At 48.0% G+C, this 27,822-nt stretch overlaps 1 protein-coding gene across 3 annotated transcripts in view; it reads right to left on the reverse strand.

Annotated features, from left to right (window-relative positions):
* Positions 1-27,822, reverse strand: part of Wdr25 (WD repeat domain 25) — a 127,078-nt gene that overhangs the window by 18,520 nt on the left and 80,736 nt on the right. For 2 of the 3 annotated variants that reach the window (XM_048431273.3, XM_048431274.3), the window contains one exon: positions 17,763-17,893. The exons of the other annotated variant lie outside the window; for it this stretch is intronic. In XM_048431273.3, coding sequence (XP_048287230.1) covers positions 17,763-17,893 — 131 coding nt within the window. The remainder of the gene's footprint in view (positions 1-17,762; positions 17,894-27,822) is intronic. 3 annotated transcript variants of the gene reach the window in all.

Consider the following 27,822-nt stretch of genomic DNA (forward strand, 5'->3'; position numbering starts at 1 on the left):
CTCTGGGTGATCATCTTTCGCCGATGGCACAGATACTTGGCATTTTGGTCAGGGTGCGCCCAGGTGCTGGAACAGATCCACCCTGCTGTTAGCAAACTGAGGACAGCTCGACTATCATGACCCCACAGAGGACTGGGTCTGCTGTGACCATTTGAGCAAGCAGATGGCTGTGAGATCCTGGCAGGATACACCCTCTCTCTGAATCAGAGTCCTCATCTGCACAGTGAGGGTGCTAACCTGGACTTCCTAGAATGCCCATGGGAACTGTATCCTGCCTGGGATCACACAGCCAGCTGGAGACCTTACTAGAGTCATGACAAATCCATAGCCTGACACTTGTGCCTGACCCCGCCATGCTACACTCCACAATAGTAGCTGCTCAGTTAGTGCTATCTGGGTGGGACTGAGACCACAGCAGCCTCCCAGAAAAAAGGAGAACAGCAACCACTGTGAAATTTCAAATTGTGGATACAGAACATGGGGGAGAAGGAGGAAAGTAGAAAGAGCCAATGGCACGTGCGTCCGTGTTGCCAGTCCTCACAGGAGAAACGCTGCTTCCGCTCACAGTGGAGCCATGAATTAGGAGTGGCTTCCAAGGGTGCAGCTCCCCGGTCCCCCAGCACCGGAGGACCCATGCTGGATGCCGCAGCTGTCCATCAGCCCCTCAGGCATTCCCAGCCCTGGGAAGCAACACGATGGGAGGCACAGAGGCTCTCAGGCTGCATAGGAGGGTGGATGACATGGACTCACCTGCTCCAGCCATCGGCAGCCAAACCAGGTCCTGCCATTCCTGGAACCCCTTAGAGCTCTAAGAGGAGGGATCTCTCTCAGATAAGGCCAGAGTGCCCTTGGCTGGGATGCAGGGATGTCTCTCCTCACTTCCTGTTCCTCCAATAACAACTACCCCTACACTTCTGTACCCTCCAGTGCTAGGACACCTGGGAAGGAGAGCTTGAACTGAGCTGGCCTAACTAACGGGCCAGTGAACAGGACAGGGCCTCCTCTAGGGACAAGCAGACCGTGAGCAACACAAACTGCAAAGGGACAGAGGGAAGAATGAAGCCCTCCTGTGTCCACACACCTGAGTACACACAGTGTACAGCAGGTGACTGTTTGTATGATCCAAGCAGAGGAGAGCAGTAATGGCCTGGGATTCTCTGTGGGCTAGGCAGGCTGCAAGAACCACTTCCCAATACTGACCACATGGGGAGCAAGTCCCCTGTCACTTTAGGGCCCCCTCTGTCTCCTCATCCAATGCTTATTTTTCAGTATATCCTATCTGTCTGGCATGCTCTCTGAATTCCAAGGATTCTATGGGACTAACGAGCAAAGAGCAGGAGGAGCAGGGACACCAGAAACTTCATACCCTGCATCTGCTCCAGACCCAGGACACCCAAGGGAGAGGAAGGCAGCCTCCCCTGGCCTATCTGCCTTAGTTTCTTCCTACTTCATCCTAGGACCCTGGCCCCAGAGCCCTCCTTGGTCACCCTACCTATTCCTTCTCTCTGCACCAGCTCCTCTCCAGACAGAACTGGGCCTACAAAAGCCTCACCGTGACCCAAACAAGCAAAGTGATCAATAGCGTGAGGCTCAGGCAGGCAGCTGTCCTCCAGAAGGAGGTGGGCTACCCAGACTTAACAAACATGCACACATCTTAGCAGCACCTAGGAAGTTAGACACTCGCTTCAGTGTTGTAATAAAGAAAACACAGAAATATTATAAATACCCACAACAAAGGACTGGTTAAATGCATCATGGCATACTGGATAATTGTTAAAAATTATAGCGTCCAAAAGTCCTTTAACAATATGGGAAATGCTAATGATGTGATATTAAGCTGGGAAAATCACATTAAAATGCAAATGCATGTGTCCAAAGAGCTGCAGTGGAGGGTGCCAGCCACTGGTGGAGGGTGCCAGCTGCTGGTGGAGGGTGCCAGCTGGCTATGCTGAGCATTAGTAGGCATCTTCCTCTTCATACCACTTGGGTCATCATGTGACCTAGAGGTCATAACTCCCCAGCCTACTTACATCTTTCCTGGTCCTAGGCCACGTATGGGTCTCTAGTTCCTCTCATTCTAAATCACTCTAAGTGACAGGGGACCTCACCACATCCTCTGGACAGTTTATGGTTCCTTTCATACCAAGTAAGGGGCGGCAGCAGAAGAGACAGAGCCACTGCAGCCAATAAGGCATCTTCAGGAGGAGAAGGGGGGACAAGAGAGGATAATGGGTTGAACATGTTCAAAGTTCATTATATACATGTATAAAATGTTATAATGAAACCAATGGTTTGTTATATATATATATATGTAGTCCACATAGCACCCTTCAGTGGAGCTCACCAGCATATGGGCCTTGCTTGGATACTGGTGTCCTATCCTCTGGTCAGATATCTGTGTGCTTTGGACAACTGAAGGAGGGAGCATGAGGACTTGGGTGGGCTAGAGTTTGCAACCCTGAAGCTGCCAGAGAAGGTCTGGGCCAGCACCTGCACGGACGGTGCTGCACTACCCAAAGGCATTTTCTACAGCCTCTCTGGGCCTTGTAAACCAGAGAGAGCTCATGCATACAACAGGAGCTCAGAGCATGCTCAGTGAGCAGGTGGATGGGGTAAAGCAGTAATATCTTATTTTTAAAAACTTCAGTATTCTGGTTAAGAGCGAAGCAGCGTGCTTGATGGAGGCGTGAGCCGAGGCCCAGCCCTCATTTTCTCTGAATGTGTACAGAGTGCAGGCTCTACTCGACTACAGCCTAGACACACCACTTCCTCTTAGCATGGCCAGCATATGCTCAGTCTTCCCGCAGGACCCGCTGGGAAGTGGCCATCAGCTGTCTGTGGGTGAGAAGAGGCTGAGTGAGACAGCATGTCTACCGACAGATACAGCAACACCCACATGTGAAGTCACACAAGCATCAACTGGCACGGAACAGAGTTCCCAACTGCGGAAGCCTCCTCAAGTCACAATCTCAGAGTTCCAGATTCATGGAGGTGAGAGCCATGGGTCACTGAAGTCCAGGCCCCAAATCAGCACATAAGCAAGGTTCCTAGTGATCCTGCCCAGTGATGGGCAGCAAGCCTCAGGTCAGCTATCCCCCGGGTTGTGGAAGAAATAGTCAGAGATTTGGTGGGGGTGAGGTGTTGTGGAAAGTGTCTAAAGGGACATCCATGGGGACACACAAGACAGCTGGCATCTAACCAAAGGAGGCAAAGTGGAAGAAATGAGTAAGAACAGACCCAGAACTGATGGGAACAAGTCAATGACAGCCCAACACCACCAACCCCAGCCAGAGTTCTAGAGAAAAGACACAGGCACTAGCTGAGGAAGGAAATCAAGTGGGAGTGGGGAACACACACAGGGGACTTCCTCCTCTTTCTTTCCCTCCTCCCTCCCTTCGCCTTCCTCCTCCTTCCTTCTTTCTTCTTTTCTTCCTTCCTCCTTACTTCCTTCCTCCATCCTCCTCTCCTTTCCTCTGTCCCTTTCTCTTGCTTCCTTCTTTCCTTTTTCTTTCTCTCTCTAAAAGCTTTGACCCTAACAGCAGGACCTCAGTGGAGCTGTACTGGCAGCTTCTGAGACTGTGAAGCAAAAGAAGACAGAATCAAAGAAGAGACAAATCCACAGCTACAACTGGAGACCTCCAGGCTCACATCCATGCACTTCTCCCAATAATGGAAATAGCAAGTACAGAAGTGTAGACCAGAAGGCCCCCAGCCGCTGGTCTGACTCTGGTGCACTGTTGGATCATCTTCCCCACGAAGGCCAACATGGTATCCAAGCATGTGCCAGTAAGTCAGTCAGTAGCTTCGCCCTACTCTGGGTGAGGAGAACAGCCCTGACAAACAGAGAGTCATACAACCTGTTTCCAACCGCAGCAGAATTAGGTTCAGCATTAACATCAGAAGGATATCTGGAGAATCTCTTCATGTTTGAAAATTAAATAATATAATTCTAAACCCATATGTCAAAGAGGACATCAGAATAAAATTAGAAAACTTTTAGATTGAATTAAAACAAATTTTATTTTTTATTGGTAGCTGGCAGAAAAAGAACATGGGTAGCACGTAGCTGTTACCGTTAAAAAACTAAAATAAAATAATGGCCTAACTTGTTTGATTACTAAAAAACAGACATGTGAAAACAAAGCAAGAAGATTTTTAAAAATGGAAATTAGAGCAGAAGCCAATGAGAATGGAAACAGAAAAGCAAGGCAAAAACCAATACTTCATTGAGGTGGCCAATAAGATTGACAAACTTCTAACCACAGAGTGGGAAGGGGATAACATGAACGTCATAATCAGAAATGAAGAGGAGGCACCGACAAACTAGACACCGTGAACACTGAAGGGTACGAGCAACAAGTTCTTGCATGTGCCTGTCACAGTTTCCATGAGATGAGACAGTTTTCCGAGACTCGGAAAGTGCCTGAGCTCACTTGTGAAGAAACGCATGCTCTGATTAGCCTTCTCTGTGACCTCCAAGAGACCACGTGCCGCACACTGCTCCCAGGAGGGTGGAGTGCAGAGGGCACCACAATGTTCTGTGTTACCTCCAGAAGCTCTCTCAGGCCACAGTGACGACCAGGAGCCCCGCTCCTGCTTAAATATTCCAGGTTCTCCAACCCTAAACTCTGAAAAGCACTTCAAAGTCTGAAACCTTTGCGTTTCCATGACACGCCACAGTTGAGATTCCAAACCTGGACACACGTGATGCACCGCAAGTAGACTCAAAATAGCATAGTAAATGAACTTCAAGCCATGGATACAAGATGTAAATAAAACATAAATTAATTTTATGTTTAGTCTCCAGACTGACCCCAAGTTATATCATCATGTATACACAAATATTCTAAAATCTAAAAGAATCAGAAATTCCAAACCACTTCTGGTCTCAAGCATTTGGGATAAGTGTACATTGAAATGTCCTGCGCATTCTGTTAAGGAGGCCTGCCCTCAGGAGGACTGTTTAGCAGAGTTCAAGATATGGTAGCTTTCCACAGCCTAACTGATGTGCAGAAAGGACACCGTCAACCCCAGCTGGTACACACCCTCTGTGTGGCAGGAGAACACACAGTTCTTGTCATGCTGGCTTCTATTTGTGGGGAAAAAAATACCCACCCTAGCCCATTCTGGCCTGTCCCACCTCAAGGGTAGGGCATGTGCACCGAGAGACACATGAGGTTCAGGAGAGACACAGCTCACTAGAGGCTTGGCCTGGCCAGGACTAAAGAGTAACACCTCCCCAACACAAATAACGTGTACCATACGGGGAGCCCTACCTCAGATGTGCTCACCTAGCACACCCTCCTGGCAGGCAGGTAAGCATGACAAAGGTGCATGCCAAAAGACAAGGCAGGACAGAAGGATCAGAGCAACATGAGACTTGAGAGATGCTGGACTGACTGCTAATGAGGAATAGCTGTGGTCTCCACACTATGGGCTCTAGTGAAGTGTGTGGTGTGGGCAAAGCAGGGCACTATAGGCAGAGGGGAAGCTCCCAGAAAGGACTGCCAAAACAGAAATAAAGGGTTCTTCTGACAGGCTTGTCAGTACACTGAAGATGGCTAAGGCCATTTCAATAGAAACCTCCAGAATTTATAAAAGCAAAGAGAAGAAAGACTGGAAGGAAAGCCCAGAGGACATATGTAGGGGTACAATACCAGGGAAGGGTGGCTCTGGGAGTCTGGATCCCCAGCATCCACACAGAATGAAAATCTGGACAGACATGACCCCTCACCTGTAATCCCAGCACTCAGGAGGCAGAGGCAGGTGATCTCCTGGGCAAGCCAGCCAGCTAGAATAGGCAAATCAGTGAGATCTGGGTTCAGTGAGAGACCCCGCCTCCACAAACACAATGGGCAGGAATTGAAGAAGACCTCAAACATCAACTCCTGGCCTCCATGAGCACCCCACACGCACATGAGAACGAACACACACAGACACACACACACACACAACTATAAGGAATGATGGAGCAGAGAACAAGAGTTAGGATGGTAATATGTGAGAATTTCCCCAGATTAATGGCAGGCAGCACACGGCAGGTAGGCCCAGAAGCTCAGGGAACACAAAGGATAAAGGGGGAACTGACAAAAATATAACATAACACAGCTATATCTTGTCGTAGAATTTTAAACCGCAGAAAACCGGAGACGAAGAAATCCCCATGCCAGCAGCCGGGTAGCAGAGAACCATATTTGCAGAGAAGCGAAGCTAAGAACCACACTCAGGCTCCTCTCGGAGTCACACGGAGAACAAGGCAGCAGCAGCCAAGGAACCGAGGAGTGGGGTGGGGGAGACCAGCAGCTGAGAAGTCTGTACCCTGCAAATAGTGCTTGGAAAAGCAGATACGGGGCCAGTGAGGGCTCAGTGGGTAGGAGCACTCTCTGGACAAGCCTGACAGCCTGAGCTCAGTCCCCAGAATGCACAGGAAAAGGAAAGAAACAAGTTGATAAAGTTGTCTTCTGACGGCCAAAGCACGTTGTGGCACACATGCATGCTGTGTATGTACGCACAATAACGCTGATAACAATAATGAATAATAATAGTAGCTCCAGTAGCAATCATCATAATAATATGGAGGGAAAATAAAAGCTTCTCACAAAAGAAAATATTCAAAAACTTGAATAAATTTGTTTCCCACAGGCCCATCTTACAAAAATGTTAAAAGATGTTCCTTAGGGGGAAAAATGATCAAGGTGAGGAGCCTAGAGGGACATTTGAAAAAAAAGGAAGAGGAGCCAGCGAGACGGCTCAGAAGGTAAAAGTACTTGCTGCCAAACCTGGAAATCTGAGTTCAGTCCCTGACACCTACTATCTCGTGAAAGTTATTCTTTGACATCACACACACACACACACACACACACACACACACACACACACCCCATATACTGACAAAGAAACTCACACACACATACACTTAAATAAAAACAAGCTTTAAAAAAAAAAGAAGTCTGGGTGTGGTGATGCACGCCTTCAATCCCAGCACTCAGGAGGCAGAGGTAGGCAGATCTCTATGAGTTGGAGACCAGTCTGATTCAAAGAGTGAGTTTCAGGACAGCCAGGGCTATATAGTGAGATTCTGTCTCAAAAAAAAAAAAGAAAGAAAGAAAGAAAGAAAGAGGCGGAGGAGAGGAGGAGAAGGAGGAGGAGAAGGAAGAGGAGGAGAAGGAGAAGAAAGAGGAGGAGAAAGAGGAACATACAAGATGTATAAAATGGAGTTATGTAAAAACTCATTTTTCTTAACACAGCAAGTAATGAATTTGTTCAAAATAACCACCATAGCAATGTATGCAGGAATGGCGGTTATGACGAGGGCAGAGGGAGGGAGGGAGCAGGATTACTTTGCTACTATAAGGCGCAGCTTCTTGCACAGGACTGGGGTCATGTGACTCAATGTGAGGGTCACAGTAACAGGCTAAGGTGAAGAGTCTCTAAGTGCACAACCTCTAAAAACTCGTTCAAACTCTAACATGCTTAACTTCAACTGTTTCTGGCAGCACTCGCCTTGTGCCCCAGCTCCCTGCATCTTGGCCCCAAACACATGAGTGCCATCACACCGAAAGTCACCAACCAACACTGCCTGCAACACCTCGGTTCCAATTCCAGGATATCACATTATGAATCATGGGGGTTTTTACTGTGTGTAAGATTTTTCTATACTTATATAAATGTAATGGTTAAATGAACAGAAAACAAAAACTTTGACTATTTACCTGTGGTCATTCTTCAGCATATCAGTATTAAAGCTGTACAACATGGGATAGTATTAGAATGGCTGACTTACAAGTTAACCACTGCCAGAATTGCTAACTTGAGTTCCATTTTAAAAAAAAAATCATTAAGTGAGACACTGGGTAGCCTATTGGGAAAGTGCTCGCCTCAGCAAACATAAGAACCTGAGCTCCATTCCCAGGACCTACATTGTAAAGAGTCAAGTGTGATGGTGTATGTTTGTAATCCCACTGCAGGCAGGCAGGCCCCTGGGGTTTGTTGGTCAGACAGCCTAGCCTACTGGACAAGTTCTAGGTCAGTAAAAAAAAAAAAACTTGTCGAGGGGTGGGGGAGGAGAAGAAAAGAGAAAGACACCTGGGGAATGATACCTGCAACTGTCCTCCTCTGGCTTCCACACACACGCACACACACATGCACACACACATGTATAAGCATGCAAATAAACAAACACATGCACACACACGCACACACACACAAAACCATTAAATGGTTTTGGCTTGGGTTGAGGACAAAATTTCTAACAATTTCTGAAGTGACCCCAAACATACTTCTGTAGGTTCATAATTCATGTTTATGCAAAGCAGAGTTCTCAGCACTAACAATTATAAAATCTGAATATTCATCAACTATGAAAAATGATGAAGATGCTCATGTCCTTCAGTATCAAATGATCTGTCAACACTTAATGCTTTGTGTAAAAACACAAGTGCACCTACCTGTCTCATTAGTATACGAATTTGTGTTCATCTTCAATAATGGTACGTACATAAATCATGTGCACATCAAAGAACTGTTAAAATAAATTTCCTTATGACTCAGTACCAGTAAGTGCTTGAATTATAGATGTATTTTATATATCTCCATCCTGGAATTGCATAAAAACTTGGGCAAAAGGAGTTGCAAATGAAAAAAAGTTGAAGAAGGCCTCTTAAAAAGCACTCAGCGTATTCTAAGGAGAAGGCTCAAGAGTAGGTTAACAGCACTTGCTGAGCAAGCTTGAAGACCTGAGTTCAAATCTCCAACCCCCATGAAAAAAACCTCCCAGTGTGGTTGCATACCTAGAACACCAGAACTGGGCTGCGAGTAGAGAGAGAAAAATGGCGAGGGCTGCTGGCTTGACTCCAGTTCAATGTAAAACCCTCTATTGGACAAAGTGGAAAGTGACAGAGAGGGCACCTTCTGTCTTCCTCTGTGTCCACATGTTCACACACACAAATACTTAAAAACAAAATTAAAACACTAAAGGGCTCACCATGCCTTTGGAATCCTAGAGTATCAACGGAAAGTAGATTTGAATTAGCTTTAATGTAGCAAATTCCATAGCAATCCTCAGAAAGTTAGAAAAGTAATACCAGTGTGCTAAGAAAGCAGCAAAGACCACAACTGTACAAATGCTCAACTACAACCAGAGGAGGGGGCAGGTCTGGTGGCCTGGCCTATAAACCCACAACTGACAACACAGAGGCAGGAGTAGCTACAGAGTGAATGCAAGCAGCAGAGGCCATGCTGCGTACAAAAAGCAAGATTATCTCCCAATATCAAAAGAGAATAGAAACTCCATGATCACATATGATCAGGGAAAGTTAAGTTATTAGGAACCTGGAGGGGCCAGTTCTCCAAGCCTTACAGTATAAGCAGCTAGTAACAAACTGTCAAAATGCATAAGGAAAACCTGACAGACTTGCACTGTGAGACAAATGAAGCCACATCACAGTTGGGGCTGCCAACTCTGCCTTCAGAAAAGGACAGACCCATGAAGAGGAGCACAGTTACAACCCCAGCACTCTGAAAGTAGGGGAAGGAGGATTGCTATAAGTTCAAGTCCTCCTACAGAGGGAAATCCTGTCTCTTTAAAAATGAAAAAGAAAAATGTCTAACAGGGAGAAAATCAATAAGGACACCAGTAAGCTCAACAAGACTCATAACTGACAGCTAGAGACAGGAATAGGCCTGTGGTTGCAGGGCCTAGGGACAGAGGCCAGGCTGCTACAGGCACAGGGCTCCTTTACAAGTGATGAAAATGTTCACAACTGACTGAGATGTTGGCTTCTGTGTGCTGGAAACATACCAAAAACTGCTGTACTAACACTACAAACAAATCAGCTGGACGGTATCTGAATAAAAGCTGTCACCAAAAGATTATCAGATATTTAAAGTAAATTTAGACAAAATAAAAATGACTTGGACATCAAGTTGGTGAGTTAGGGACACTGTTAGCCATGGAAAGGAAGTCAGGTAAAGAAAAAGAATCGATATACAAATTAAAATAATTTTAAGCACCTCAAGGTGAGAAATGTTGGGTCCAACATAGAGCTGTCCTCAGTGGCATCGTGTCTGAGAACACACGAATCAGAAATCTATGTACACCGCATTTACAGAATCATCACGTGTCTACAGAGCAGGCCTCTAGTCTCTGTTCATACTCACATTTCCTAGAGGGTGGGTGCTAATGACAGCCCTAGGCTACTGGCCTCTGGGCTCCCAGTCGCACATCAGCAACTCACCCAAGGAAACAGACTCAGGAGAAAAAGTTAGGGGGCAAGTCTCGGAGGTTCTGCACTTTAGGAACAAACTAGCTGCCTTCCTCTGCCCAGGTTGGGGACCACAGGGGCACCCCAGCCACTTATGAAGGCAACCAGTGGAGCTGACAACTGCACCAGTCATCCTAAGACACAGATGGCTGTCTTCCGCAGTGGGTTTTGCTCTGTAGACTGAATCCCTTGAAGGAATGGTTGGTCCACCTGGGCTGTGTTACATTGTGCCCTGGGAGAACACCTGGTTCCTGGTGTTCTCAGAAAGCTTCAGTGCCATTCACAAATAACATGTTTCCTCTTCCTACACTGGAGAAAGAGAAAGTAACACCTGGCTTCAGGTCCACCCTCCATGGCTGCCAGCCCCTGTCTTGAGAGTTGACCCTGTCGGGATCAGCTTCCTCTCTAGACTGTAGGCAGTGGGCTTACCCTCGCAGGGGGTAGGGTACACTGGAGATAATGCCAGCTCTCCCTCCCAGGCCTACTAGGACAGAAAGAGCTATAAAATAGGGTAGATGGCGGCACCCACAGTCTGATAACAGAGGTTTGAGGGGTGGCCTGGAGCCTCACCCACCTCCACCTGAGAGAGGAGGAAATAGAGTCCTGGGGAGAGCACCACACACGCTGAGTCCTGCCACATGTCTCCCTGTCCCACATCCCCAGCTCTGGGGGGCTCCTAGTCTCATGTGCATTGAAAAGTTTGCAGCAAAGCTTAGTCAGAACTGCAGCGAGGACAAAGAGTCCAGATAGAAAGGCGTTTTAATATGAAACAGATGAAAGAGACGGATGGAAAGTAATCAAAACCTCATTAGGGCAAATAAGCAACCTGCCTACAGTGTCACCAAAACTGATGGCATGGAGCACAGCGTGGGCGAAGCCATCGGGGAGGTGACGGCACATGAAACCCTGACATCCCACTCAGGGCACTGACCTAGCACCCACACTAAAGCCTCAGGAGTTTTCAAACACCCCAATGCCAGGCCACCCAGATGGGACAGAAAGGCAGGCAGCCCCCAGATGCGCCCACCCTTTGAACCAGGTAGGTAAGTGCAGCTCTTCTCAGCTCAGGTCACCCCAAGCCAGGGAGGAAGCTCCACCTAGGGAAAGCCGCCTGCAGCAAGGGCCAACAATGAGATCAGTGGATTGTGCCTCTGCTTGCAAGCCAATGGGCCGGTTAATTACTCGGGATCTCTGCATCCGTCTTGATTAGCGCTATTAGTCTTTCTTGTAATGTTTTCTCTCCCAGAGCCTACTATGTGCTCAGCACAATGGTAGGTGCTAGAACACAGCAGCAAAGAGGCCTAATTCCTGCCTCAGAGGAGGCTCCCTTCTCCTGTGACACTCCAGCTTAAATGCGAATAGCCGTGATGACAGAAAGCCAGGCTGAAAGTCCACAAGGCCAAGAGCCAGCCGGGGCCCTGCTGTCACCTCACGTTAGGGCACACGCCACGGGGAACCTAGCACATGACTCCAGAAGGGGGTCAAGAAGCCAATTCAAGAAGTCAAAATGTCCGTTTAAACACTTAAGAAAGGAAGGAAGAATGTAGAACAAGCATGAAATATTGATGATCCGTGTCAAAGCAACACCAGGGTGTGCTGAGCAAAAGTGAGCTAGCCTGTCAGAGCTGATATTATCGGGAGAATCCCGGAGAGGGTGGAAGTCAGGGGTTTAGAGGAGCAGCGGGGGCCTGCAGCAGAAACACAGCGAGTCTCGAGGCAACACAGCTGTCCTTCTCATGGGTAGAGCAGGAGGCAACCAAAAGCTCTTAGCCCCCTGCCTGCCCGGCATCTACCCCCCACACAGGGAGGAACTGGGCCAGAGTCCAGCCTCCCTAGTTCTGGGAGGCACTCGTCCTAGATTCTCCGAGGCTTGCTCCAGTTCCCAGTCTAGGCCTGCCTTCTTCAAGCAGTGACTTGCTGAGGCTGGAGTTCCATCATCCGGCCTTGGAGAAAAGACAATTCCTAAGCACGGGATCCAGCTTCTCAGCTTCTGTGGGGCTTCCTTAACAAACTGATATAGGAGGGAGGAGTCACTTTGAGGACTTAACTTTGACTTCAAGCACAATGAAACTTTGACTTCAAGCACAATGAAATTGGAGGTGACTGTCATGAGGCACAGTGCTGGTGGGTCTTATGTCTCGGTGTTCTGGTAAATCCCACACCATGCAAGGCTCAGAGCCAGGGTATCACCAGACTAGAAACCAGGAAGCTAGTGTTCCTATTGTTATTTTACTTATGCTATAGTTGTTATTCCACCAGAACCCAGGAGCTGGAGAAGCCAGCCTCGGCTAGGAATCACAGAGCCCAGCTCACACAGGATCTCCTGGGAACTCCCTGCAGCCATCATTCTGAACTGCAAATGCTTTCACATCCATTGTCAGAGAGGCCTCTCCTACACAGATCCCAGAGCAACCACTGGTCAGTCCCATGGTCCTGGTGCTGCTCTGGTTCAGGTTCGCTAGAAGATGCAGATGTGACTGGGCAGCCACTGAGAGGCACCTGGGGATGAAGAAGCCATAGGTGCCCAAGAGACCAGAAGCTGCCACAGTCATGGAAAAGGATCACAGCTGGTACAGACCCACTGAGTCAAAGGCTCAAAGGGTTCACATGAGAGAAGCCGGGTACCACTGAGTTCAGAGGTTTCAAACTAGTTTCTCAAAGGTTTTCACTCTCGGCTCCTTCTGCATTCCTTGGAGTCTGCTGACATGCAGAACTTGCCCCATAGGGGACTATGGAGGCAAAAATCTATACCTAATGAGGGCTGGAGTTCTCCTCCATGTGGCCAACATGAGAACCCTGCTCTGCGGACATCTTCTCTATTTCCTTCTGCCACAATAACGAGGGACTGTGCACCACAACAGGTTTGCCTATTTTGCCTTGGATCACCCAGTAGCAAAGGGAGTATTTGAAACTCAGTCTCCTGCAGCTCAAGGCCCTGGTTCGGGAGAGAGGGGCACCCACAGCACCATGGAAGCCAGACTAAGGACACCCTGGGTACCAGACAACAGCCCTCCCAGAGAAGATGCTGGAAGTGAAGCCTGGCACTTTGTCGTGATGAGATGGGACTTCAGTCATCAGGCCATGGCAAAGAGAGCAGCCAAGAAAGGAGGAAGAGAGCCAAGCAGCCCATTTTCCATAATGAACCAGGCTGGGCTGGATGGAGCCAGAATCCCAACATTTGACATTTTGCTGAGTTTCAAGATTCAGAAAAAAAAAATCTACTGGCTTCAAAGTTACACTCCAACTATTCATCAGAGCTTGTGCCTGAAGTCTTCGGGTGAGGCTGCTGGCCTGAAGTGGTTCCACAGTGATGGGCTTAGACCCCTGGTCTTGACGGCAGAAGCCTGTTCCTTGCCTGCAAAATGTTGGCTTACATTGACCCAGAACTTGAGTTCTTCTTGAGCTTAAGAGTCTCAATCCCTGGTGTGGAACAGCTCCTGGAACAAAGATACCTCTGTGGTGGACTGCATGACGGTCAACCTTAATAGTCCACTAAGAGGAAAAAGAAAAATGACCCAAACACCACTGGCTGGAGAACTATCCAGAAAAAAAAATTCTCTGAGCACATGGTATCTGTGAAAACGCATGGAAGAGGGCCAGGTACAACGGGTCCCACTTCATCAGCAGCTCACGAAGGTTAGTCCCAAACAGTTGTCAGAGCCAGGTCCCTCGATGCTCAGCGTCAGACACACTATGTATCTGGGGCTCTGCAGGCTGTGCAGTCTCTGCTCCACTACTGTGGTATGAAAGCAGCCACAGAGGGGACATAAATGAATTCATGTGGCCGTGTTCAAATAAAACTTTATTTACAAAAAATAAATAGAAGGTGAGTTGAAGAAACCTTTTTTTTTTTTTTTTGATTCCTTCTACATAGAAGTCTACCAGGTGCCTATCAGATGCTGTGCTGGGCACGGGAAATAAGGCGGGAGCAAGTGAGGAAGACACATGAAGCCAAAGGGTATCACAGAAACTTGATCTCAAGCAAAACCGTTACAAGAGTTGACAGTGGGCAAGGGGAGAGGGGAAACTAAACTGGCTCTTTAGCTCTATATTTAAAAAGAGACCAGAAGGTACCGGGAGCAGTGCAAGGAAAACAGCCAAACATCACCATGTCTCTGTACCTGGTGGACTCTCTGGCCTCTCCCCCTGAACTGCCAGTCATAAGACTGCACACTGCTATCCCATAAGCACTCCTTTCCTGGGTGGTGACACAAGAAAGCTCAGTTTGACTGTGAGCCAAGGGTCTTTGTCCCTCCTGCTTCTACCTATTTGCCTACTGCAGCCCAGACAGGATGGTCAGAAAAGGGCCACACTGCTGGGTATAGAAGCAGAGGCAGTCAGATCTCTGAGGTCAGCCTGGTCTACACAGAGAGTTCCAGATGAGCCAAGACTACCTCTAAAACAAAAGGAGAGAAAAGGGCCACATTGCTCGCCACAGACTTCAGCACCAGGGACAGAGCCCCTGCGGCCCCAATCACTGACCAGCAGCAGCAGTGTCAAAGCAGGGAAGTGTGCTGGTCCCCAGAGCCCAGCTGATGCAAACAGAGCCGCTGTGCCCCACGCTCGGTGACCCTGTGTGGGAGGACTGTTGGCGAAGAGGAAGTAAAAACAAACACTGCACAGATCCCTCCACCCACGTTATTAGCTTGGGAGAGACTCACAAACGTGCCGATAGCAGCAACAGCAACATCTGCTTCTGATTGCTTCTCCCCAGAACTCGTCAGCTGGCGTTTGCCCCAGGAGAAAAGCTGGTATTTGCAACAAACTCTTAAATCAGATGGCATCCAGAGTGAGTAATTTCTTATGTGTTTGGTCTTTGAGGCCAAAAACACAGAACGCACCTTTACAGGAGAGCTGGGCCAGACAGTGGTCCCACACCAAAGGTCTGCTTACAAGGTTTCTTTTTTTGGCTGTTCAGCACAGGGTTTCTCTGTGTAGCCCTGGCTGTCCTGGAACTCGCCCTGTAGACCAAGAGGGCCTCAAACTAGGAGATCCCTCTGTCTCTGTTTCCCAAGAGCTAGGATTAAAGGTGTGTGCTACCATCACCTGGCTACAAATTTTTGATTTGCATACCATGCTCAAATGTTTCCTTCTATTTCTTACATATTTGTGTCCTAAAAAAGGGAGGTGCTCTAGTGTTTTCAAAAATTCCACTATGCCCACTAGTTTATGGGTAATATTCCTCTTATTTTTGTAAAACATTTCTTCTTCAAAAGAAAAGTAGTATTTTGAAAGTGTATGGGTCTATGTTGCCATTTAAGAAGCGTCTCAAGGAAGAGACCCACAAAGTACTCTGAAGCAAGGATCCCTATTTGTAGGTTCTGCTCAGAAGCCCATAGACCTTCCAGAGCCTGCAGGGTACCGCCTTTCTGGAAAGCTAGTCTGGTACACAGTGTGGATATGGATAGAGACTCTGGGCTTTGGAGGCTTTGCTGCATTGTCCCACATCAACTCCACAACCAGTGTCACCAGGATGGGGTATCCCCAGGTGACATGGATGACTTCGGGTAGGTCCTCCTAGTGCTACAGACCCTACGACACTGGTCCTCTCCATGATGAAATGGAAGAGGACACCTCCTGCTGCCCTGTACCTCTTTCTTCCCTATGAGCTTTCACGCAAACAGAACAGGGTGCAGGAATGGCACAGGCTATGCCTCGATCTTCCTAGGACAAACTGAAAACAACCTGAAGTCACCGAGTCCCTCAGTCATAGTCCTGACAAGCCTCTCACACACCTCTGCTCTCCACCTACTCCACGGCCATTGTTACCAACACAGAGCCCTTCCTCAGCCCAGCCCACCAACCTCCACAGGGCCACAGCAATAGTTCTGACTGGACAACCCTCCTTTGGCCCTGGCCAAAACACAGCACTGACGGTCTCTTCCTAGCCCATCCTGCTGCCCAGTGCCCTCGCCAGTCAAGTCTATATATCTCTCTCAGAGCTCACACTCCTACCTCCCATATATGCACAGTTCACATGGCCATCCTCCTTAACTCATTCAGTCAGTCATGGCTCGCCAAGCGCCTGCCTGAGCCAGGCATTCCAGCAAACCACAGAATCTTTGCCCCACAAAAGCTCACATTTGAGGGAAGGGAGACAGGCGAATACAAGAACATGAAAACTCTAAGCTGTGCCAACTGATGGGAAGAGCCATGGAGAGGAATAAAGTAGCAGAGGGGACCAGTGAACCCGAGGAAGGTGGCAGGCAGGGAAAGTGGCATTTGAGTGACGGTCCCTCTGGGAACATACTCTACACAGAAAACTGGAGGAGCGTCAGTACACAGGCAGCAAATGTGCACCATATTCTGGGAAAGGCAGAGTGGGGAAGGGCGGGGCTCATAATCAAGGGCTTTGGGGAGATCATTTAAGCCTTGTGGATCATGGGCTTTCGCTGCAATTAAGACAGGAACCTGGAGATGCTGCCGGAGGACGGAACCATCTGATTTAGATCACGCCGCTGCTGTGTGGCAAACAACTGTAAGGCCAGCAGCAAGGGTAAGCAAACAGAAACCCCAAGCTCTCCTAACTCAAGACAATGGCGCTCCAGCCAGCCACAAAGCAGTGGACATGGGCAGAAGGGCTGATGCTATGAAGGGAAGAACATGGTTTGCTGGCAATTACAATGGGGGTTCAATGGGAAGAGCAGAGACGGGACTGGTGTTTGGGACCCAAATCTGAGTCATCATGTGTTAAGAGACAAGGACAACTGGAGCTTCAGACTGCAGCAGGGTAGGAGTGGAAGACCCCCAGTTTTTAAGGCCCCTGAGGCCAACACCTCCTCCAGGAAGGCCTCTCAACATAAGCTGGCCAGCATTGTGCTTCTCCGTGCGTGTCCATGCACACACTGCAGGACGTTCTCTGCACTGGAGCTGTCTATCTGCTGGAGCAGGCTGACTCATTTCCCACACGCAGTAGGTTCTCAACAAATCTTCACAGTGAGACACTGCATAAACTTGTACCTGTGATGTTTCAATATCTAAACTACCCTCTAAAACCTCTAAAAATGATGCTCAGACCTCATTAAATATGAAGCCAAAACTATTCTGCCTCAAATATACAGGTGCAGATCTGTCCCTACTTGTTCGAATTATGAAGGACAGTTCTCCCATAGAAAGGATGGCCCAGCAGGCACTAAGCAGATGGCTTAGTCAGTAAAGCTTGTCTTGTAAGCGTTGAGTCCCTTAATTCAATCTCCAGAGCCATGCAGAAGGTCAGGTGCAGTGGTGTGAGACTGCACTCCCAGCACTGGGGAGGCAGGACAGCCGGAGCCCTGAAGCACTCTGCCTAGCCAGTCTACCCGATCAGAAAGGCCTGGGTCCCAGCATCTCAAAACACAGGTGACAGTTCCTGAGACACCCAAGGTGGATCTCTGTCCTACACACACATACACATGCACAGCCACACACACACACACACACACACATGCACAGCCCTCCTTCTCCCCCCACACACACACATTCCCCACACATGAAAGGCCAGCCTCAGAAAAAAGGTGTCACCTTGCCAGTCCTCATGTCCCAAGCTTTGATTTCAGAGCTGAAGCCGCCACATAAAAAGACGTTGTGATCTTTTGGATGAAATTTCAAGGTGGTGATTCTGAAGTCACTCCGACCACTAAATACTTGGGTCCCTGCAACATAGACAGACAAGAAAGAGTGAGAAAATACTCAGATCACACGGATTTCAAAGTGGAGATATTCACACAGCTCACAAGAGCCTATGTGGCCCAGTGTGAACCTTCTGGAAACAGAGCAAGGTGGCAGGCAGCTCATTTCCACTCCCTGTCAAACCCCTCCCCTGCCAGGCAGTTGATCCCAGGACTCGATCTCTCCCTGGTCTGTGAGAGTCATGAGTGTCATCTCATTTAACCACAGGACAGCTGAAAACGGGTTCAGGGAGGCTCGGGAAATTTCTCACGCTGCATGGGCAATACAGGAGATTGTTTATCTAAAATCTAAAAGTAGAGTTGGTTGGAATTTATTCCAGGATACATCTTCAAATTCTTATAAAAATGAAGATGGGCTTGTTACAGAGTACAGCAGGTGCAGGTGACCTGACATGCTGGGCCACAAATGACAGTGACCCGCACAGCAGTCCAGCTACAGAATGGACATCAGGTGTGGCTCACTGGGGTCTCACTAGCTCTACAGGACTCGAGACAGCCCTGCCACTTTTCACATCATCATAAATGGGTATCGAGTCCCTGTGTGCACTGTGGTAAATATCTGACACATACAGGTACATACGGTGTGGAAACAGCTGTCGCTATGGTTTCCTAGAGGTGAGCAATATAAACATCAGAAGTGTCCATCATTCAGAACCGGGTAAAGCCAGCACTCCCTCCACCGCTCAGTGTGACTTGTGCATCCCACAGCATGGATGGGTTTCTTATCTGTCACACTTAATTTGTCCAAATCTGCACCAAGAAATCAGACCAGCTTTAAGAGACACCACACAGAGAAGCACCTGGGTTTGGCTCCTGACACATCACCAGCAGCCAGGCTCATATACCGGAGACAGCACCTGACACCTTCCAATAGCAGAGGAGGCTGACTTCCTCAGTCAAATTGGGAAATCTTGGCTGCCTTTGGCTACCAGGACTCCTCCACTGAACCAGCGCAGTGGCAGAGTGGAACACAGAGGCTGACAGCCAAGGCGCTGGGAAGGTGGCTGTCTGTAAAATGCATGCCACAGAAGCATGAGGAGCTGACTGTGATTCCAAAACCCACATAAAAAGCTGAGCCTGGTGGTGCACACTTACAACCCCAATATCAACCAGAGATGGGGAGATAGGCAGATCCCCAAGGCTTGCTAGCTGGACAGCCTCACCTCATCAGCAAGCCCCAGGTCCCAGTGAGAAGGTAAGGCTCCCAGGGAATGGGACCCAAAGCTGACCACCGGCTTCCACATACATGTACATATGCCAGCACCTGCATACACACAGCTGGCGGCAAAGACAGTGATGAGATGTCAAGACGAATGGGTCCCCTTCTAAGCCTTAGAAGACTGTGTTTGTTCATTCCAGGCAGAAAGCACTCCCTGGTGGCTGCCTCTGTCTGCTGACCCAATACACTGAGTAAGAACTCGACCAGCTCCAGTTCATCCAGTAAGGAAATGAAACTCATCAATCACAGCTTATGAGAGTCACAGAGGGACAACACAGAGCCAATGGCCAGAGCCACTGTCTCCAGGCCTGTCTGCCTATACCCCATTCAGGACAGACCTAAACAGACATTACTGTCATGCAGTGATTTGTTTATGAGTGACAAAATGTACCAGTGTGCCAATATAGCATAGACACGGTCTTTAAAGACCGTTGGTATTGTTTATTTGTGTGTGTATTTGTCTAGAGTATACGCCGTGTGAGTGCAGTGGCAGCATAGGCCAGGAGAGGGAGTCGGGTTCCCTGGAGCTGGAGTTAAGGCAGTTGCCTGACACAGGTGCTGCTCCTCTGAAAGAAAGAAGCATCAAACCACTGAGCCATCTCTCCAGTGCCATGATCACATTTTTTAAGCACCAAAATTAGGATCTCTTACACAGTGAGACAAAAATAAAAATAGCCAATTTAAATATATCTTAATATGCCATACATTAAGAACATCAAGCAACCTATTTTTTAATATTTGACTTATTAATTTGGGGTGAATGTGCACGTGCTACGGTATGCAGAGGTCAGTGGACGACCTGAAGGGGTTGGGTCTCTCCTTCAGCCATGTGAGTTCGGGGCATTAAATATAGTTCTCCAGGCTTGTTGGCAGAGCCTTTACCTGCTGAGCCATCCAAGGGCATTGCAACTTCCCAGAAATCATGAAAACCGTATGAGCTACAGAGTTAGAGCTATGACACTTTTAGTGGCAGCAACAGAACCAAACATGCTTTCTCTTATCTAAACGCAGATGGCGTCCTGTAACCCAGGGCTTGAAAGCCATCCAGCTGTAGTTTCTGTTTACCCAGCGAACTGAGTGTGACTGACAGAGACTCCTCACAGAGATGTGCCACTGGCCACACAGACATTCTCTACTTCCAGCCCCCAGTGACCACAAAGGACTGGGAGCCCATTTCCTCTAGCGAATAACAACCCTACACCTAACCAGATGCTTTTACCACTATATTCCTATGCTTTCAACAACTTGATTCAAAATCAGATGAAATGTTCATTTAAAAGGTTTTAAAATGGATGGGAAATGGTCAGGGTACAGACACTAGCTGTTTTGTTTTTGTTGGGTTCTTTTCATTTGGTGCTAGGAACTGAACTCAGGACCGTGAGCATACTAGACAAGTGTTCTACCACTGAGCTACACTTCCCATCACAAAGTAAAGTCTTCAATGGATGACATTTAAATCATTTTTGGCAACACCAAGGCATAAATAAATAGATCCATTTACAGGTATCAGGGTATAGCTCTGTAGTAAAATTTGTGCTTAGTATGTCCAAGGTCCTTGGTTCAAATGCCAGAGCAGAAAAAAAAAAAAAGAAATCTGTTTCAAAGCATTCTCTCCAAAGTGAAAAATAGCAATTATTAATTTTAAATTTTGGGAGGGCAAAGAGATGTCTAGGTACATAAAGTATCTGCCATATAAGCATGAGGATTTGAGTTCAGATCTCCAACACCCACATAAAAAGCTCGGCATAGTGGCACATTCATATAATCCTGGTGCAAGGGGGATTAAAATGTGGGGGAATCCCTGGGGTTTACTGGCCAGTCATCCTAGCTGAATCAATGAGCCCCAGGTTCAGTGAGAGACCCTGTCTCAGAAAAATAAGATAAAGAGAAAGACCTCACTGTCATCCTCTGGCCTCAACACACGTACACACATAGATGTGCATGCACGTCTGCATGTGTGCTCACACACACACACACACACACACACACACACACACACACACACACGAGGGCAACAGAGTCTTACTGTGTAACCCACAAAAGCCCCTACTGAACTGCTAAGGCTCCTGACTCAGTCTCCTTTGCACAGACAGGTCATCCCTGGGCAAACCTTGCTTGTTTTTTGTTTTGTTTTGTTTTGTTGGGTTTTGAGACAAAGTCTCATCTGTAGCTCAGGCTGGGACAGAACTCACTGCGTAGCCCAGGCTGACCTCTCCTGGCGATCCTTATGCTTCAGCCTCTCAAGTGCTAGAATTCCGGGCGTGAGCCACCACACCCAGCTGGCACACACTTCCCTGAGCACAGTTACTCCCACGCTGCACCTGTGCCTATACCTGCCCTCCCCTCAAAGGATGACTAAGAGCGTTCTTTTCTTTTCTTTTTTTTTTTTCTTCTACTCTCCCCTGGAGTCAAGGATTGGCAGTCACTTGTCATCATAGGAGATTCTGGAAATACTTGTTTTTTTTATCAAGGAGTGCCTGTAGGCTGCACAAGTGCTCAAGGTCCTCAGCTATGCAGCAAGTGGACAATGCTGATCATCTGCCCCTCAGTAGCCCAAGAATTACAGGAGTAAAAATGGACCAAGCTAGGAGGAGACAGAGACACAAAGCAATGCTAGAAAGGAGGGCTTACCAGTCTTGGTCATTCCCTGCTCCTTTTCATCCAAGGTACTTCATGCACCCTCAGGTGCACAAGCATAGACAGGAGGTGCAAATAGCAAACATTTGTGATAATAATCATAAAAAAATTTAAAAGCAATCCTTTGGCATACATATAATTTTACTATTTACTATAGATGAAAGCAAATTTGCATACTAATGAGATGGATTACTTGTTTATTTTTACATGGAGAATTAAATCCTGAGTATGTGTGGCAGGTCTTATACTTCCAGGACTCAGAAAGAAGGCAGGAGGACAGCCTGGGCTACACAGTAAGTTTCAGATCAGCCCAGGCTACAGAGTAAGACCCTAACTCAAAATATAAACAACAAAAAGAAACAGGAATTATATTTAATACAACAGAATATATCAGACTTTCAAAGTTTTTCAAAACTGATTGATATTCAGAGATGCTGAGAACTCCACTTTGCATAAATCCATTTTTAAAAAATCACAGAATTATGTCTAGAGCCATTCCAGAAACTGCTGGAAATTCTATCCCAGGCCAAACTTCATTCACCGTGCTTAAAATGAAGCTGATTTGAAGAGCAATTTAAAGCCAGCACTCTGACACAATACAATCCAAGGATGTCTAACCTGACGCCTACACGCTGAGTACTGTAAAATATTAAAAGTCCTTCTGTCCCAGAATGGAACTGTTACATTTCTGCAAGAGCAGAAAACTTTGTAAACACAGGACTAGCACAGCACTTCATCACACAGAAGTCTTGAATGTGAGCTGAGGCTTTGGGGTGGGTCTCGCTGGCATTATCCTACCTGATGGCACTCACAGTACAGAATGCCCATAGTGCGTGCTCAGGCCGAGGCTGCAGTAAAGTCACGAAATGCAACATGGGTGAGGACTGCTAGAAGCATCTTGGATCCGTTACGCTTTTGAACTTGAATTCATTTTTGGTCACTGCACACTCAGAAACCTTTAACAGTTGCTGAGTCTTCACAACCCCACGCTCAATTCTACAACCCTGTGGAGCTGTGATCACAGTTTTCAAAACTGGGTTCTAGAGAGTGGAAGATGGCCTTTTAAAACTACAGCACTGTTTTTATGTTGTGCTATGTTGTTGCTCAGGGAACTCAGCAGGCTGTGGGTGCCGCATTAGGACTTCACACCCTCAAACCACCCTCATAAACAATCACCGTATGGAGAGCTCATCTAACTGGGAATATGCTTTTTCTCCAGCTCACTCATTTTTTTCACATCCCAAGCTTTTCTTCCCCTTTCTTGTGAGTGTATGCTTGCATGAAGCCGTGAAGGGAGGGTGTAGAGGCTAAAGGATGATGGTGGATGCCTTCCTCAACTTACTTTTTGAGAAAGTCTCTCACTGAAACTGGAGCTCTTCAATCTGCCTGGACTGGTGGCCAGCAAGTCCCAGGCATCTGTCTGTCTCTGCCTCCCCGGGGCTCAGATTATAGTTAGGAGCTGCCTCACTTGGCTTTTATGTGAATGCTTGAGACCCCAACTCAGGTCCTCATGCCTAAGAGGCAGGTGCTCTACCCACTGAGCCGTCCCTCCAGACACTCTTCCATACCCCTTAAGCCGCAGTCAGAGATCAGGCACTTAGCTGATATACAGGTAGCAAATGTCCCACTGAGCAGAACGAGGAAAGAGACTCTTCCCCTCTGCACCCCCAAATTTGGAAACTACTGTCCATCCTCAGACCCACAGCAAAGGAAAACTCTCCCTGGGGGTGGGAGGCAGGGACTTTCCTGGGTCCTTGGAGCACAGCATGAGACCAGCCATGTTTTCATTTTGAAATAGCAGCAAGACACCAGATGCTTGCTAATAAAAGGTGGGTGGCACAGCCTTGTTGATGACAGGGAAGAAAGGGAGGGAACACTGGGCTGCTAAAAGGTGGTGGCCGAAGTTTTCCTGCTAAAAAGAAAAAAAAATTCTGAATGTTATTCCCCTCAATTCCCAAAGACACTGAAAATCTGTCTTTGAAAGGACTAAAATTTTCCACTTAGAAAGAGGCCGTCATAAGTATTTTCTACTTCTAAGAGCTAGGGCTTTACTATTTTTCTTTGTTAAGCAGTCCAAAGCTAAGAGATTTTTAATAAGCTAACAGGTATTTAATGGGAAACACTAAGGAAAAATTCTGCTAAGACTTTAGTTCAGAAATCAGCATCCATCATGGCCGGACAATTGAGACAGTCAGGGTGATAATGCTGAGAGCCAGAGAGAGCCAGCTCCCAGACCAGCTCTGTCTCTTGAGAAGGGCCTGAGGTGGTCCCGTCACTGCTCAGTCTCATGCAAGCAGGAGGACTGAACACTAAGTGCCATACATAGCACTCTGTGGAGTAAGCAACCAAAGTGAACCATTATTGCTTGAAAAATTAAACCCCAACTTATTGAATTCATCTGTGGTTAAATTAAAAGCTAAAGCCAAGGGATGCTGGGTTCTAACAGCAGGAACCTTAAGAGACTAATGACTGTTGAGGCTTTTGCACGAGGCCTGGAGAATACAGCAGCCTGGGCTGGCTTCTGCCTTTGCTGAAGAGAAAGGCAGAAAGGTTAGGAGACATCCATCAGGGGCAGCCTTGACCAGGGGCACTAGCTGCTCTCGAGAAGGCCTGGCATCTGTGGCCACTCTCTCCCCTCTCCCAGACGGTGCCCATCAGTTCTCTTCTTCAGCACTTGAGCTAGCCGTAACAGACCTTTACCTTGGGACTACCTTACTTGTCTGCCTGTTATAGGAAATTCTGTTTATTCACTGCAGGCTTATAGGAAATTGAGCTTTAAAATATGTAATCCATTGGCACTTGGCTGTATTGATCTGGTTATAATGAGCTCAACCAGTATAAAAACTGTTTGGATCTTCTTGGAGTTAAGAAAAATTACTTCTTTTCCTCTTTGGATCAATACTGATACAAATAGAAAATATGTTTCTGGGCTGGCGAGGTGTGGCTTGGTGCAGAGTACTTGCTTAAGAGTATGAGGTTCCAAATGCAATCCCCAGTCCTAGAATAACTCATTCTGAAAGCAAAACCATGCTTCAAGGATTCTGCTCTCTTGACACCATCATTCCCACAGCTTCACCATCCAGTATCACTGAGGCGACGCTCGGGTGACCCTGGACAGGCAACTCCTTTGAGCTGTGCCTCTTCCTTCCTTAGGTAGAGCTGTTAGGCTTCCCTAAAGGTGGCCACCCATGTAACCAGGGCAACATCATCTGTCAGCCTAACGTCTGCACGAGGGGACACTACGGTTAGGCAGGCTCCAGGTCCCTTCAGTGTGTCTGGTTCCCAAACCATTCCTGCCACATCAATGGCATTTCAGGTTTAATGAAAGCCAAGCGCTGATCCCTAGGAAAGAGAGGGGCCATCTGTTCCTCTGTAAGAGCTCACCTTAACTAAGTTATTGTGAGGTCACAAGTGGGACGGGAACCAATATGTTCCATAGCCTGTCCTTCAGGCCTCTCTGGACCTTGCACTTAGCACACCACAGTCCTGGGCAATGGCAGGAATTAGTCTGCATCTTAGAGCTGAGGAAAGGGAGTTTGGGAAGGGAAAGGACATCTGGCCCTACTGATCAGCCATGCAGACAGTGACTGAACTTGTGTGACCCTAAAGTCTCTCTGCCTGCATCCCACCTCCAGACCTGCCAGCTACGCATGACCTTTCCTTCTCTGTAGCTCTTTGTTGCTAGCCATAGACTCATGAACATGTAGGAAAAATGTTGACAAGGGAAAGCTTATGTTGTTGGCTCGTGGTAATTGAGCCTGTGTTCCCAGGCAGCAGGCATATGACTCATTTCGCTAAAATCAATATCGTTACACTCATCCTCTGGGAAATATTCAGCCAGCTGTAAATTTAACCATCCTGACTCAAAGTTAACAAGAAAAGAAGCTTGCTAACTTTCAAATCAACCTCCATGTATCAGGAGCAGGGCCCATGTTGGCAAGTGGGCAGAGGGCTGGCAGGAAGCCAGCTGAGGGCCAGGTAGGCCTTGTCGGCATGCCCACTAGCAGGGCTCTGGAACTCACCAGCAGTGTAGCTCAGAGCCTGGCATCCTTACCGTAAAACTGGGCTCAAAACTGCCCTTCAGGAGTAGCTGTGAGAAAAGATGCAGCAGAGACAGGAGCAAACTCCAGAGTAATGAATGCCGGCTGCAGGAGGCTGGCAGTTGCTATCACTCCTTTTCTGAGCCCAGCTACTTTCAACTGTCTGGACAAAACTGAATTTCTTAAAATTAGGGGGTGGGGAGTTAGCTTGCAAACCAGCTGTGTTTAGCTATAAGCAGCTTTGTTGAAACACAGAACCAACCATGCTGAAATCAAACATGCCCCGGCCGCGTTCAGCTCCAGGGTCAGACGACAAAGGCAGGCTAACCTAAGAAGGGCCAGTTGCTCGCTGATGACTGCTGCCTACACACAGGAGGAACACGGCTGCTGGGAGCCCGTGCCAATTAAGAAAATCACGCCAGGGCCTGGGTGCTGCCTTCTTCATAAGGAGGGCTGGCATGAGCTTCCCAGCTAAGGATGAGACTGGTTTATGGAGGTGCGGAAACCCTCTCCAGAGAGGGGCCAATGAAGCTGCTCGGAGAGCTTGCAGGAGAGGGCGTCACAGATGACAGACACATACAGAAGGGGGTTAGGGAGGGGTTTGTGGCATGGCTAACAAAGGTGGTGGGAGGGTAGCTCTTCACTGGGCAAGAGGGTACCTGAAGGACAATGGCCAGGAATTATCATCAGCTCAGCTCCTGCTAGACCTAGATGCAACATGGCTGGGCATAAAGTGGTAAAAAGACAAGACTGCCAGTCTGAAAGCAGGCCCTACCCAGGGGACACAGCGAGCACACACTGTTTTCTTTCTGGTCTCCAGGGGCACTGAGGGCCCTAAGCAGGTTCTCCTGGAGTGTGCCACGGAGCATGAAAACCTACAGAGGCTCTGGCTTCAGTACGGCACTTGCTTCAAGCACCAGTAGGAGCTAGTGCCACTTCAGAGGCTTAACCCGACACAGAGCCTTCTTTCATGGCCTCTCCTCCAAAACCTGAGGAGCCGACAGCGCTCGTCGCTGCGGCCTTCATTTGGACACTATTCACTCTTCCTATGCCAAGTGCTCTGAAGCTGTCAAGGCGAACACTGCTCATGCTGGAACATAGCTGTCCACGGCTCAAGAAGCATCCTTCGGCCCACCACTTCATCAGAGGGGTTAGCCAAGACCATCGGGCACTCCATTCTCCCAAAGCCTGTTTTCTGCAGATGTTGAGCCACTACCTGGAGGCAGCTGAGCACCCTGCCAAGACAGTTTGCCCAGGGCAAGGAGAGGTTAGGGGAGGCCATACCAGTCCATGTGTTGGCAGGACACCTTTGCCAGCCCCATAAGCCAAAACTATATCAGCTTCACCACTGGTTGGGTGACCTCAAGAAGTCACCAAACACTCAAAGTCTTAGTTCTACATCAAAGAAATAAGGATACAGATGGGGTTCTCACAAGCGAGTGGGGGGCTAAGCATGATGCCCAAGCAAAGGGCCTTCTCCATTTATCTGTAACAGCTCAATATAGACCTAGTGGCATGTGGGACACCAGGGCTACAGCAAGAACTTTGGACAGCAGATCACTCTTTCTCTATGGCAACAGCCCTAGTCATATGATGGGGCTGAAGACAATTCTTAAAAAAGGAATAGTTGTGCAGGGTGCAATTCCACCTGGTCAATCGCTCCCACCCACCATGACCCCAACAAAAGACACAGTGGCATCAAGATAAGAGGAGGAAGTCAGAACAGTGAGCATCCTAGAGAGAAGGGCTGATGTCCCTGGCCATGACTGCCTAGAGTTCTGCAGAAAGCTAAACTGTGGGGCTTAATTTATACACCCACCTCCGACCCCAAATAGAAGGCACCCCACTGTCAGGAGGAGCTGCCACCCACCATGAAGGAGAAGGACAACTCTAAGGAGCTGAAATCTGCAAGAGGGGCCCTCGGAGCAGAGCAAGCTCAGGGGGACTCTAAGGAGACAACCAACTGACTGGTTTGCAGGACAGGTCACGTACAAAGT

Source organism: Myodes glareolus, chromosome 11 (genome assembly GCF_982192425.1).
Source record: "Myodes glareolus chromosome 11, mMyoGla1.1, whole genome shotgun sequence".
Classification (NCBI taxonomy): Eukaryota; Metazoa; Chordata; class Mammalia; order Rodentia; family Cricetidae; genus Myodes; species Myodes glareolus.